This window comes from Thermobia domestica, chromosome 7 (assembly GCF_964235325.1).
Source record: "Thermobia domestica chromosome 7, izTheDome1.hap1.1, whole genome shotgun sequence".
Lineage (NCBI taxonomy): Eukaryota > Metazoa > Arthropoda > Insecta > Zygentoma > Lepismatidae > Thermobia > Thermobia domestica.
The window spans coordinates 227,427,624-227,443,765 of record NC_137460.1 but is presented as its reverse complement, the minus strand read 5'-3'; the positions used below and the strand labels follow the sequence as shown (position 1 = coordinate 227,443,765).

At 37.0% G+C, this 16,142-nt stretch overlaps 1 protein-coding gene across 1 annotated transcript in view; it reads right to left on the bottom strand.

The window, feature by feature from the left end:
- The window catches only part of LOC145690721 (uncharacterized), a 74,546-nt gene extending 58,938 nt beyond the window's left edge, over window positions 1-15,608 (bottom strand). Inside the window, exons 1-2 of the mRNA XM_081765899.1 lie at window positions 15,171-15,608; window positions 1,112-1,218 (exon numbers count right to left, since the gene is read on the bottom strand). Of these exons, the coding sequence (XP_081622025.1) occupies window positions 1,112-1,218; window positions 15,171-15,234 (171 nt within the window). The 5' untranslated portion in view covers window positions 15,235-15,608. The remainder of the gene's footprint in view (window positions 1-1,111; window positions 1,219-15,170) is intronic.
- Window positions 15,609-16,142: the final 534 nt, after the last annotated feature.

The window sequence follows — 16,142 nt, the reverse complement described above, 5'->3', positions numbered from 1 at the left end:
TAGACACTGAAAAAGCTTTACAGTGAAAACTTCATTACGAGATTTCCAAATTTGCTTCCAATTGTCACATTTTGTGCAGATTAATCTGTGAATACTGCTTCCTGTGATACAGGCTTCAGCAGTCTCAACAGATTTTAGACTACCTACAGAAATTCACTGAAGACTGACACACTGGATGATTTGCTGACGATTTCCATCAATGGCCTTTCACTTGAGGACTTCGATCCGAAAACTGCAATCAATAACTGGCACTTCAGTGCAGAGAGAGAGAGCGTTACACAAACGTGAAGTCATAAGATATTTTTAACATGTATATGAATTATCCAATTCAAAATTTATTGTCCTGAATCTAGTTGTCGGTTTTCAAAGTTTATGTCTTGGCGTTAATCTCTTTTTTTGTCAAACCAAAGGCTGTGGGGGGAGGGTGGAAGATAGTCTAATAATTTATACGTGAGAGATACTGGCAACTGTCATTTTTACATTGGCGAGTGCGTCTGACTTTGAAATTTTGCGTCCTGTACTAATTAAAATTAACTTCTTGAACTTCATTTCTAATATCTTAGAACACCCACAACCACCAATTCTTTCATAACCCTTCATAATTCACTTTAATTAACCCTTAAGGACGAGTGCCTACTTGACTTACAGCCATTGTCAAAACTCTGAGCTCACTACGGACTTTTCAGAACCTTCCCCACACTCCTCACAAAAAAAGGCATCTTTACATTCAAAACCCAGATTGTTGGATTAGTTCTGTAAACAGCACATGGAAATGTAAGTTAAAAACATTCCAATAACTTAAACAGAGAATGTGGAGCCTCTATTAGGAGCACGAATAAACCAAGAGCCAATCAGAAGAAACATCTAATTCTAGCCGGATCAGCTGAACAGAACTCCTATAAATAAAATGATTGTTCTACGATTTCATACGAGCCCTGAAGAAGGTGACAAGCTCAAGAAAACAATCCTGTGTTTAAAATCTGAATTACATGACATAGAAAGGCAAAAACCATACAAGAGTAAAAACTTAAGACTAAAATTTCTACATTACTCGAAGATAAATAGAAGTAAAAATGTGTTATACTTTGAACAAAAGAAAAAACTGTTTCACCTTTAAGCAAAAATTTATTTCTTCTTTAATATCTGGCAGCCATTTCTGAATCTCCGCCACTGTTCGTAAATCAACCAAATTTGGTCTTACAGGACGTTTGGATTTTGCTGAAAGGAAAGCAAAACAATAAATCTATTAACTAAAATAAAATAAATTTTTAAGTTTTAAGACTCAGTTCAGAATCGGTGTATTTTACTTTTGTCACAATAATGTCATCTTTGTACTTTGGAAGTAGTGGACAAAATTTTGCCTAAGTAGGTACAACATGCATTTTAAAATACTTATTTTTAATATTTAAAAACAGCAGTCAAAAGATTAAAAATTATTAAGTGTGTGCGTAAGTTCCCAGCGTTTCTTACTGAGAACAAAAATTACATTTTCAAGAAACGTAATACAACCTTAACCATCCAAGTATTATCCCTGACACACTATCACATTAGCTCGTAAATCAGGCTTCTTGGGTATTACTTGGTTAAAATAAAGTCTGTGACTTAGAGGCGATGAAGCTGTCGGTGCAATTTTTGATATTATCGCTATTTGCACAGCGCTGGCCAGAAAATGTAAGCAGTACGAATCTAAACAGATGACAGTCTGAAGGAACGAGATCAGGTGAATATTCAGCGTACAGTAAAAAGTGTCGCATTCCGTCGCCAGTTAAAGATAATTTATTCTTAATTTTCTCTCTCAAACGGAGCAATTGATTGCTGGAGCGTTCGACAATGATGGTTTTATCAGGCTTCAGCAATTCATAATAGAGCACGCCCTTTATAAGAAGAACAAAACCTTTTTGCCATGAATATTCGTTTTAGCGACGGAAATTGACGGCTGCCCACGATTTTCGACGTTTAGGGTTATCTCAATAAACCCACTTTTCATCTTCTGTTACGATTTCTCACAGAAAATACTTTCTTTTGTGCAGAGCAAGAAGTGATATAGCTACACGTGTCCAGACGACTCTCTATATTGCGTTCTGTAAGCTCGTCTGGAGTCCATTTCCCTGCCTTTTGGATCTTTCAAATGCGTGCAGACGTCTAACATCGTCCAATGGTCGACTCCTAACTTCTCACCCAGTTCCTTGATTCTTTGGCACGAACGTTCTTCGAGTAGAGCTGCTAGGTTGTCGTTTCCGAATTTTTGTGGTCTTTCATTTCTTGATTTGTCTTTTGGGTTCTAACTTCATTCTTGAATTTGACAAACCATTCTCTCACCGTACTTGTACCAATGGTCCTTCCCATATGCTTCGTCGATCATCTTTTGGCTTCTGCAACAGACTTTCCAACATTGAAAAAGAATAGCATGTAACGTCAAATCAGTATTTTGTGGGCAGCCATGACAAAGTAACTATGAACTCGTTTTATGAAGAAACGAGGTATCAGGCTACATAACCGTACCTAGGTTTCTTACTTTCTCTTTCCTCAGACAGTTTAATGGAGCTGCTCAAGGTAGCGCTGGAAATTTATGCACACACCTAATATATCCTTTCCGTTGCTAGGAAATGGTATCTTGCCTATTAAAAATAACCTAATGCGATGAGTACACTCTTGATCGTTACATTCTGATTGAAATGAACAAATCATATTTATAACAATCAACAATTGTTTGTACCGCGAAAACGATCTTTCTACAGAATAATAAGAATGTATATTTAAAAGGAGATACCATACACAAGGAGGCATAATGACTCAGTGGAAGAACGCTTACCTCTGCTGCGAGAGGTACCTGATTCAATCCTAGGCCACGTGACTTTGTAATGAACACCATGATGTCCATGGATTGTCCCATTTCCCTAATTTTATTTTTTACAACCATTCACTTTTATTAATCATCCGCCTGATTTAGCCTACAGGGCATAACCGTTGGACGTAAAACAAAAATTTCATCTTTTCACACACACACACACACACACACATACACATTCACACAAGCCCACGCATCTACATACGTAAATTTCACTTGTATTTTCATGTTCCCATCTTCTGTCACACACGCACAATAATCTGATATTTGGTGATATGAAAAAGAGGAATGAAACAGGGGGGAAAAGTGCATATCGAAATACATGAAAAATTCTGCATACTGGAATAAAATTCAAAATCAAGGCTACACATATATGCCACTGTAAGCGATCTGCAGTAATAAATCAAACAGTTTAGTAGAAACTGGAAATCATTTGTGGAGTTCGCTGGCAAGAAGACGTGATAAAAGAGGGTAGTGATATGAAATAGAATAAAAAGCCTGAGATAGACAAAATCTTTTTCTACTGTATTAACAATCAACCTTAGATTGAGAGAGAACATGAATAAGAAGGAACTTCATATTCCTTTATCTTCTTATTTTCTAATTCTTTCTGAGAGAAGCAATTTATCCATTATTTAGTAAGTGGTCGTGAACAATTACTTCTGTACAAAACACTTTCTTCCAAACTTCATTTAAACTAAAGTATTTACCCTTGTATTTCATAAAGCAGACTGATATACTTCTTATATTTCGGATACATGCTTGAGTATCCTTTAATTTATTTATTTATTTATTTATATGAAAGTACACAGGCATACGCCCATAACATACCTTCTTGACTCACATAATTGATGGTAACATGACCTTACAAAGAAGAAAAATAAAACATGGAAAGAAAAGAAAAAATACTAAAAAATAAAAAGGAAAGAACGTAAGAATGTACAATCCAGCCACGAGAACAATAATATATATATATATATATATATATATATATAATCAGTACGTTAATAAATAATGATAGATCATACATGGTCATTATTCAGTATTTCATAGAGAAATTTAACAAATTTAACTTTTCCACATGAAAATAGGTCTATCCTATCATTTAACTTGTTATAGATTCTCAGCATTCGTATAATAGGTGAGTGTGCATGAGTTGGACTTTTCGACATAGGTATGTAAAAGATATTTTGATTTCTGGAGCGATATCTTGGTACATAGAAAGGGATATGTAGCAACAGTGTTGAACTATTGATTCTATTTGTCAATATATTTCTTAAAATAATAAGAGAATGTACAATTCTTCTATCCTTTAAGCTACTTAGGTTGAATAGCGAGCGTAAAAGTGACACTGACAAGTAAGTTGTTGAATCTGGTTTAAATGTTTTATAATGTAAATATCTCAAAAATTTGTTTTGAATCTCCTCAACTGCTTGGATGTCTCTCTTAAAGTGGGACTCCAGATTACCGACGCATATTCTAGTTTGCTTCTAACTAGGGTTGCATATAACTTGATAATTACTGATGGTTGTGAAAATATTTTTGTGTTTCTGATAACAAAACCTAAGGCTCTATTTGCTGAGTCTATAACACTAACTAAATGATTACAACATTACAATCAAAAATCACACCAAGATCTCTAATCGATGTAACATTCTCTATTTGGATATTATTAATTTTGTATACATATTTTACTAATTTGTTTTTTTCTATTAAAGGTTACACTTTTACACTTCTTTACGTTCAGTTGTAGTTTATTTAAATCACACCAGTCTGTAATTTTATTCGGTTTTTTTTTTTTTTTTTTTCCACACACATTGGCATGAGCGCAGGATAACTTGGTTTTTTGTGCTCCGGAATTCTGGTTTAAATTGAATGTAAAGTGTTAATTGTAGTGATGTGTAGTGATTACAAACGACTATGAATATACAGTAGTAACGTTGGTGAGCATATTATATCAGTAAGTATATGATACGGCAGTATATAACGTAATTATAAGTTGCTTTGATTCTCTGTTTACATTGCTGAACAGAGTAGCCACGAGAACGTTAATAAATAATGATAGATCATACATGCAGTAAGCCTTAATTTCCGGAGTCGATCAGTGATTCGAGATATCGATTGTTGTCATGAGTGTCTGTTCGGAATGCACAAAACCGGTACCGAGACAGGACATATCAGCTAAATTACAGTGCATGGACTGTCATAATTGGATGCATTCTCGGTGTGTGAAATTGAACGAAGAAGATGTTGAGTTTATTAAATATCAAAACAAACACTGGCGCTGCCCGAACTGTTCAAAGAAACGCCGAAGTAGTATGCAGGAGTCAGAAATATCACCCGAGTCTGTCCCATCTATGCGGATTAATGACGATAAATACGGCTTAATACATCTTGTATTGTGAGTTCTTCAGATGATTACTTTTTGTATATCAGTGGATATATTGAATTTTAAACATATAACGTTACTATTTTACGTACAGTAAATCCAAACACTTGGGCCTCCTAAATAAATGACTTATGAAGAGCGCCCTCTCATTTCCGTAACTCAGTCCAGTTATTATTTCTGTTTTTAGGCCAATAGAAGTATTGTGTCCTTCACTTATCTTCAGTAAACTTCATGTCTTCTCAACACTGTTATATGACTTCAAGAAATTTGGATAAGATACTTATTTAAGCCGTTATTACAGGTTTTTGAAAAATGTCACACTTTTAATCTCTTGTAACTTACTTCGTATTCATTAGAAATCCGTCATACCATGAGCACACTATTAGACATAAAAGTACTTTGGCTATGCACTGTCCATCTATCTCATTTGCGTCATTAGTTCTGCCACCACCTCTTGAAAGGCAAAACAAAAGTCTAATGTGTATCGCCAAATTAAAATATTTGGTAATAATGTAATTAAAAGGCTAATAGTCACTGCAAGAAACAAACCACATCACTAGGAAGTACTTTCGAAGAACATCGTCTTCGTCGTCAGCCTAGGCACACTTCGAAAAGGATATTAGCATCAAAAGACAAGCCAATAAGTTTGTTACTTCAGTATATCGTAAACCTTCTGCTGGTATCAAGTATATTCATTTTTAAGTCATCCCATTCATGGTTTCAGATACTGAATATTTTGGAGAGCTCTTCCAATTTCTGATCTTCCTGATGACCTCAACCAAGAATTCAATATTTAATTAAAATTGGACAACAAAATGGTTATCAAAAGTCTTTATTACTGAACTGGTACAAACAGGTACAACGGAAAATCGACGGCACCCGCCATGGCCAACAACAAATGCCGAAGAAGACAAATGGATTGGTTCCACATATTTCGGCAAAAATTAAGAAGGAATTGCATAAATATAACATAAGGGTCTCCGAAATTCCTCCTAAACCTACAGAAAAAATATATTACAAATTTTAAATCATTTTTTACTAATCCCCAACAAAGTAGTGGCGTCTACCGGGTTAAATGTCAATGTGACCAAATATATGTGGTCAATGTGGTCAAACAAACAGGAATGTTTGTACCAGAATCGCTGAGAACATTCGCATGTCCAAATCTCGTAGCTTACAACAGTTATCTGGATTGGATTCACATCTCAAAGACAATAACCACAACATTGGTAATTCATGTTTGATCGAAAAAGCAAAAAACGCGCGACGGTAACTGCAGTAAATGTGTTAAGAAAGTAACTAGTCTAACCTAGTGCTCCCTTCGGACACACCCCATCGCTTCTGCTTTGAACCCCATGTTGCTGTCCTGCCCTGACTAGGTTAGATGCCATTTGTGCTTTTTAGTGGCCTCTTAACACAGGTATGTTCGTGGTTTTTACACTGTAGCTTCTACGGCATATTTCCGGACACAGTATTTAAAGTGAATATGCATCGATGAATTCTTGAGACACACTTTCTAAGGTAGCGACAGTCTATTTCCTGATATATTACAAAATTTTTGTTTCTAAGGCTAAAAATACGGACCTACTCTGCGGCACAAAAGCCCCCGAAAACTATGGGATGGAGTTGAGCCATAAATGTCCTATATTGATTTCATATTTGTCTCTATACAAGGCAAGGTTCTAGAACACAGGTCCCCTCCAGGTACACCACCCAGAGGTCAAGTTACGAGAATAACGACAAAGTAAACTATTACAAAGTAGGATGGATTGTTTTAAATCAGTCTGATTTAAGTCACTTGATATTTTAAATAAATTCGTTGATTTAAATCAAATTCTGAAATAAATTCATTTAAAGTGAAAAGTATGAAAACGAAAAAATGAAATGAAATCTTTAAGTTTTACGTCCACGGTTATGGCAGTTAGGCTAAAAAAAGACGGTGATGATGTGAAATGAATGAAATGGTGGAATGACGAAAGTGGGAAAACCCCGAGAAAACCCACGACCACGTGTGTGTCCACCACAAAGTCCACACAGCGCGAGCTGGGATCGAACCAGGGACCCCAAGCAACGGAGGTGAACGCTCTACTACGTAGCCATCGCGGCCCCTCTAGTATGAAAACGACTGCCATGCAGAATATATTATAGGGAAAATCCTGTTTTGAACGGCTAACAGGAGAATCCTGCTTTTTTCTCTTCATAACATAGGGTTTTTAAATCGTTAACTATTCCAACGGGGAAATCATCATTCGAATTTAAGACGAAAATTTCTTTTGTGCGCGCGTCTGCTTGTACCCATATAATAGGGGCGTATTTAGATGGGTCCGATCTCCTCCCCAAAACTATTTTTATACATATAACTAGACGAAATTTATGTATTTCATGCCGCAAGCTAGTTCCGACTTTTCAAAAATATGCCCCTGTCAAATATCAGACCTTTTGTGGAAAAAATAAGTATCGTCTTGATAAACGTTGCTGTATTTTTTCCTTAATGCTTACGAAACATTTGGGAATGAAATGATTAACGATTGGGGATTAACTCAATATTCAACTCCATACTTTCACCAAATGGCATAAATAACACTTAATACTAATTCCTAATGCTTTTTTCTACAGTAAAAAATACTTGATTTAAATAACAAAATCAGCAAAAATGATTTTTAAAAAATTATTTTCTCCACTCGGTTTCAAACTATTAACTAACCAAAATACCACCTTCATAAAAGGATTTCTTTCAATAATCTACATTATAAAATAACCGTAAGTGGAAGCGATTTATGGGCAAGGTTCTAGAACAATGGCCCCCTTTCCCATTTAGTTGTCACAAAGACAGAAAACAACGTGCCCTGCGTGGCTCTAACCCGCTTACGCTCGCTCATCAATACTATGTGAATTAAATATTAAACTGTGGTACACAACAGAGCCCTGCAAACCCAGGCCCGAAGACGGCCCGGATGGATTTGAATTCTGTGCCCGGCCCGGTTACAGCCCGAACCGGGCCGGGCACATATCGGGCCGAACCGGGTCGGCCCAACTCGGCCCGAACACTGTGAAAGACGGATCGGAAACTAATGTTGGCAGCCTGTGTTAATCGTAATGTGTTTGAGAAATTAACTCTTTATTCAGGAGTGTAAAGTACTGTACTTCTACTACTCTTATTATTACTGCTACTGCTATTATTATTATTATTATTACTCATACTATTACTATTACTACTACTACTTCTGCTACTATAACTGCTACGACTTCGCGTCAGAGTTGACATGTCTGGTGGTACATACTTTACAATCTAAGTACAGAAAAAATCAAAGAAATACTAGTTACTGCGTAGAATGCGAACAGATACTTGACTAGGGGCAACGGTGGCTCAGTAGGTAAAGCACTCACATCTGGTGCTAGAGGTCGTCGGATCGATCCCTCCTCGTGTTATGTGAGCTTTGTGGTGGACGTTTTCGACGAAAACTCCCGTCAGCGTGGGAGTTTTCGGATTAGCCCGTTTTCGTCCACTGTCTTCATTCCACCAATTCATCCATCATCATCCATACGTCTTGAGCTGTAATTGCCTAAAGAACATATGAGAAAGTCAAGTCCTTGACCTACTAATTAGAATTTGTTCCCTACCATTAGACCATGGAAGCCGAAACCATCGCAATTTGTAGTAATGTTCAATTAGCACGGCAGATTCCAAATCATGTTACATGTTCCTGTATTCTTTATAATTCGATGCTACAATAATAATAACAAAAAACAATGATCAAATAAATCACCCAGACCCCAGGGTCGATGAAGTGTTCCTGGTTCGTAACAAGAAAATAACAGAGCTATATGACGGAATGCGAGGCAGTAAAACAAAACAAAATCCACACATATCATTGTTGAACGAAAAATACCTCAAAAGTTCCCTGAATGAAAAATGTATAGATATCAGCTATCATAAATGCCTCTTAAGATCACATATAATAGAAGGGATAGTTGATATTAAGAAAATGAAAATATAAGGTTTCTTAAGAAACCAATAGTACAAAATGAACATCACTTTACTGTGTCCTTGTACGCATCGAATAGCACGGAAACAGTCTTAGGCTTTACGGGAAAAACTGAAAAAGCTTGATTTTATAAGGGATTTGGGAGTTATTTTTGATTCAAAATTTTCCTTTATTCAACATATTGAAACTATTTGCAAAGAAGCCTACAAAAATATTGGATATATTTATCGAGTCAGTAAAGATTTCCAAAATGACCAAACTTTAATTGTACTGTATTATGCATACGTCAGGTCGAAATTAGAATATTGTAGTAATATATGGAACCCTAATATACAGAAATACTCATTCTTGATTAAGCGTAGGGGAAGGTCGTCTGGTATCGGACACCTTAGTCTTTTCAGTCTGTCAGGCTGAAAAATACCTGTATCCAATTACTTAATGCACAAAACGATATCTTGGTATCTTATACACAACATGCTAAAGGTGATTTGACAGGTAGAAACTAATAATATTTATTTTTGTAAAAAATCAAAGATAATAGAAATTAGCGTCCTTAAAAAGTGGAGGGTGGTATCGGACAAACATAAAACTATAGATAATCGCTCTTTTGAGGTAATTTAATAAACCAATTACTTACAGAACAACTTACAATTGCTAGCTGTTTACTTACAGGAGTTCTTATACACAAAATACAGTTTTATTAGGCTTTGAAACAGCCTAAAATAAAAGTAAAACACAAATTTCAAACTTCTGAGTCTCATCTCCACTTATTTTTTATTGTAACACAAATCACAATGATAAAACAGTTTGTCATCAACATTGGCATATTGTTCATGGACCCAGTCTTTATATACGTTACACTATATCCAATCTTCTTCAAAAGACTTCCCACAGATTATGATGTTTAGTTTTTCAGCAAGTTTGTAAGTTAGTTTTAATAATTCTGGTTTGCTTAGTGGCATTAGTTGACTATCCAAAGACTTTACATGATTGTATAGTGTTTCCTCTTGGTCGCGATCAAACGTTCTACTAAACGTGCCTTTGTTATCCGAGAAGCAAGGCTTCTTTTCCTTTCAACAGTTTTTTTTCTTTTTTTGACACAATCTCCTAATGTACTCTTAGGAACACTAGATCTAAAACCGGCTACACGTAGTGCCATTTATTTGAAAATAACTTTATCCATGGCCAACCTTATATTTTCTTCATCCCAATTGCCATGTACTTTCCCAATGGTTTCCTGAAAAAACCAGAAACGTCATGTTTATTTACCAATGTAATGTCCGATATCACCCGATTCCACTTTGTCCGATACCAGCCGAACGACTTGCAACGTATGAATGGCTATCTACCGGATTGTAACAACACGAATGCAACTATACTCCTAAATTATAATATATACATCCTAATAAATGTTGTGATAACAATAATATATCAAAACACTTATTTTGTAATAAGTTATAGCCACAAAAATCTATCTCCATGCACCTGATCACTCGCAAAAATACAAAAACCTTGAAGCACGAGACACACCGTTCATGGGACAAATCCACTATGGTGTGGGCTTGGTTAATTCATTCCGATCAACTCACTGTAAGCTTATTAGGTGTAGTCCTAAGCGGGAAATAACGAAAACTGCTTTTGTCCGATACCACCCGCTGTCCGATACCAGACGACCTTCTCCTACTCAAAATAAGTTTTTAAGGCTTCTTACACTTAAGAAAACAAAATTCTACCCGAAATTTGAAAGCTACATTAACCTTGTTGAAAATTTTAAATTTGAAACATTAGAACTCAGGAGAAGAAATATTGATTTATTATTTTTACACAAACTCTTTCATGGCAAAATAGACTGTCCTGATCTTAACGACCAAATATGTATCCACGTACCATCCACTAAATTGCGCACTGCTTCGAAGAATACATTTGTTTGTATGACAGCGAAAACAAACGTCTTAAGCAGATCTCCTATATGGAGAACTAGTGCAACCTACAAGTTAGTTAAAGAAAATTCCAACCTTGATGTACTGGCAATGGATGTAAGTAGTTTTAAGAATTCTATTAATTATGTAAGCCGAATGTAATTATTACCAATAGTTTTATTAACCTATATAATTTGTATAACGTATATACTATGTAACACTGTAATTAGGCCTGTGCCTGATATGTCAATAAATCAATAAATCAATTTCTCCGTTCCTGAGCTATATAGCCTGTAGTACTAAAAGCTTTTTCAGTAGACGCACTAGAAGCAGTAATGACGAGATACTGACGCGCTAATTTACACAATTTTCGTAATGTTTGTTCTTGTTGCTTCCACCACTGCAGTATATCTAGTTCTCTTACACATGATGACATGTTGAGGTAGATGTCTACTTCATCATCAAATTCATCAGAGACTGAATGTCTATCTTCCCAATCCATTAGTTTATTCTTCTTGGTAGGTGGTTCCAAGTTATGCCAACTAGGCTAAAGGAGGCGATGATGATGAGAAATAAATGAAATAGTGGAGTGAATAAAGTGGTAGGAAACAGGAGAACGCCGCGAACCCCTCACACGGTGTTTGTCCACCACAAAGTTCACTTGGCGAGAGCTCGGATCAAACCAGGGACCCCATACACCAGAGGAGAACGCTCAACCACTGAGCCACCGTTCCAAGAACACCTAATCGACCCTGGCGACTTGGTGATTTATTTGATCATTATATTTTGTTATATTTGTAGCATCATACTATAAACAATACATGAACATGTAACACCATTCGATATTTGCCTTGCTAATTGAACATTACTACAAATTGCACTGATCTTATGAGCACACCAGTTCATGGTTTTGGCCTCCGTGGTCCAATGGTAGCGTACCAAATTCTACTTACTAGGTCAAGTGCTTGACTTTATCATACGTTCTTTAGGTAACTACGGCTCAGGCTGAATGGATGATGATGGGATGAATTGGTGGAAAGAAAACAGTGAGAGGAAGCGGGACCACCCCAGAAACTCCCACGCACACGGTGTTTGTCCACCACAAAGCTCACATAGCATGAGCAGGGATTGATCCGACGACCTCTAGCACCAGATGTGAGTGTATTCTCTACTGAGCCATTGTTCTCCCTCGTAGATCAAGCATCGGTTCACATTCTACGCAGACCGGCCATAATAACTAGCATTTCTCTATTTTATTCTGTATTTAGAAGGTAAATTCGGTACCACCAGACATGTCAACTCTGACGCGAAGTCGTAGTACTTGTAGTAGTATTAGCAGTACTCGGAGTAGTAATAGTAGAAGTAGTAATAGTAATAGTATTGCCAGTAAGGAGGACATTAAAAAAACAAATAGGCTGACAATATTAGTTTTCGAACCGTCTTTCAGAGAATCTGGGCCGAGCCGGGCCGGCCCGAAATGTGCCCGGCCCGGTCCAGTTTGATATTACTTGAAACGGGTCGGGCCGAATTGGGCGCGTCCGGCCCGTGCAGGGCTCTGGTACACAAAGGAACCAACCTAGCTACTAACCTATATGGGGGAGGGACCTGTGTTCTAGAACCTTCCCGATTTATGTGTGTAAACTGTTCGTAACGAAGACAAAAAAAAAAAAAAAAAAAAAAAACAACGTGCCCTGCGAGTCTCTAACCTGCCTTCACTCGCTAACGCTCGCTCGGCAATACTGTTTGAATTAAATGTTGACATCTTAATTTAACGTATAAAACTACAAAACGACCCAATTGGAATATTGCAAAACAGTAGGTGAAAAGCCTTAAAGGAAATAATACACGAGACGAACTTCCCGTTTTGGGGAGGAGCAGAAACGCCGTACTTTTAGGAATTATTGACTGACTATCTCAGGATGTTAGAAAGTAGGTAACAAAGTAACTTGGAATTAGTTAACGAGTCATTTAAGACGAAAACAAAGCGTACCTGTATTCCGCTCTCCTATTGTTTTCACCGGTTTTGTTTGTTTTGACGAGAGGCGCATTTCAAATGTTTGATGCGACGCAAGTAGTACCAGATCAAGCCTCATTGCATAGCGGTTTTTGTGGACAGAAAGAAAAGTTTAGTTTGAGTTTGCGATAAATTGCATGCAAATTGTAATGCTTAAAATTAGTTAAGAATATAAGAAGAGTAGAAAGAATATAGCTTCGTACTTACTTGTTAAATTAGTTGTTTTGTGGTCGATTTTTGGGTAGTCCCTTCAGATCTCGGGGAGCTGCCATTGCTACTGAATAGTGTTGGCGAATGGAACTTGTAGATGGGTCTGTGCACATTTATGTAGGTAGCGACACCAGTTGTTGAGGGAGACAATGGCCGGTTTGCTCGTCATTGAACAGGCACGTGTAACTCAAGTTGTAGAAAGTTCGATTTTTATCTCTGTGTGTATAGTGGTGCTTTGAATGTCTCGTATGGTAGTTAATTAGTGATAATTTTGTGTGCATTGAGTGTTCAATATTATATTAGAAATCATTACTTGCTTTGTGTGCGGATGGCCGTCACTAGAGGGAGTTGTAAAGTGGGATTCTCAAATTGGTTTGTTAGTGATATTTTTTATAAAGGAAAAAGTTACGAATTATTATTTTAGGTTAATAAAATGCAAACATCATATCACTTCTTGAATTTTAGCAGCTCGTAACCCTAAGCACTTGTGCCCTTGAGTTTGTCATTCTAGGCATTAACTTTTAGTGGTTTATATTTCTTCTTGGTTAAAATTACCGACCTATACTTCCCGTATGCGAAGAATTACCGGGAACAAAAGACACAATTTCATTGGACATTCGGCCTCCGTTCTTTTGGAAAAAAAAAAAAAGTACCCCCTCGGAACGCGGTTACAGAACTTTCTGTTGGGAATACCTGCTTTTATATCGTATGGGAAGAATAATAATGTGCCCTTGTACTTAATTTATGACTATGGGTGGCGGGATTTGAAACATATCGCGTGTCCCGTGCACATGGATACTCCTTACTGTTTTACTACCTGCAAAAATTATTCTATTTGATGTACAGTCCGCAGCAAAAAACCTGCAACATGAACACGTAAGTTAATTGTGAAACGACGAAGTCTTTTGCTCCAAAATAAGTGTGCAAAGGAGGATGCCGAGGTTTCTCCTGGCGTAATTCGTGCCACTTAGACGTTATGTTGATTCCCTGCGCTATTAGGCGTAGTTTCACAATAAACTTACACGCTCATGTTGCAGGTTTTGTTACTATAAGTGGTAATACAACACATGACAAACGCAGATCAGGCTGTGTTCACACTCCAACATAGAGTGAGAACACATGATCTGGGTTTGTTGTGTGTTCTATTACCACTTGTACATGATATAGAATCATTTCTGTAGGTAGTACAACAGTAAAAAGTATCCACCTGCACTCAGCTGTAACACGTAGGGCCTACAATACATAAAAATATACTAAATATGAGTAGAACAGTAAACTACCACGCTACTAACAAAATATGAACAAAAATAGCTTCTAAAAAGCACGTGTGATAGCCGGCAAGGTTCTAGAACACAGGTCCCCCTTTCCAATTTAGCTGTACTAGACAGAAAACGTGCCCTGCGGGGCTCTAACACGCCTTCACTCACTTACGCTCGCTCGACAATACTATGTGAATTAAAATGAAACGAAATCTTTAAGTTTTACGTCCCACGGTTATGCCGGTTAGGCTAAAGGAGACGGTGATTATGAGAAATGAATGAAATGGTGGAATGAAAAAGTGGAAAGAAACGGGAGAACCCCGAGAAAACCCACGAGCAAGGTGTTTACTATGTGAATTAAACATTAAACTTTGGCACAGAAAGGAAACCAACTAGCTACTAACCTATTTGGTGGGACCTGTGTTCTAGAACCTTCCCGTGATAGCCTAATAACGACAAAGATATTCAACCGGTAATTTAATACTTGTTTTCTCTCAATCTGCACCATCATAAAATAATTTAAATTAAATTGAATGGAAATATACCTTGCTCTTTGGCTAACCACAAACGATTTAATTGTCCGAAATTTTTTTCATAATTTCGAGCCATATTCCCTTCTTCTACGTGTATGCCTCTTTAACAAATCAAAATACATATTCTGCCATGAGCAGAAGCCTCCTTGCACTACGTCCTTCAGCTACGTGTAGATCCAACGCAGAATTCCATCAATTAGCCACACAAGTCATTTATTGTAGATAAAGTGGTTAATTAGCGCAGACAACAAGCAAAAGCACTACTGAATGCCATATTAATTTTAGCAAAATGTATTTTCCACTTTTCGTGCATTACGTTTTGAAATTCCCATCTTCTTCTTCTTCTGCAAAATATCTGAGCTGGTCACTCCTGCCAACTCTTATTGGAAAATGTTGCTAAATTCACTTCTGAATATCACTGAAACAGATGTTAGTCAAATTTAAACGTAAAACTTTATCCGCCTTATGGGGCGTTTACACTTAGTCGATTTACTCGCACGACTAAATCGACTCGCTGCATTTGCCACTAAATCGAAGCAACTAGGCCGAATCGGATTGATGGATGTGTTCAATTATTTCAACCACAGAAAATAGAACGTCTTTTAATTCAGTTGCCAGTCGATTAGTCGCCTTCGATCAACAAGCGATTAAATTGAAGTCCCGTTTACACGGTCGATTAAGTTGAAAGTGACGTCAATTCAACTGAATCGAACGCAAATCGACTAAGGCCGTGTCCAAAAGATACAAGTGTGCATTCGAAGTACGCTTATTTCCGGAACTGACGTCACCTAGTGTGCGTCAAAAGGTCCAAGTTTACAAGTCTGCGAGTGCATAGTACGTAGTGTGCGAGGATGTACACTACGTTAGCACACTTGCGTACTTAAGATGGGAGTTCTTCGTCGTAGGAAGAACAATAATGTCAAAGTGACTTAATAAAATTTTAAAAGACATATATTTAATATTTTTGTTGAGGTGAATATATTT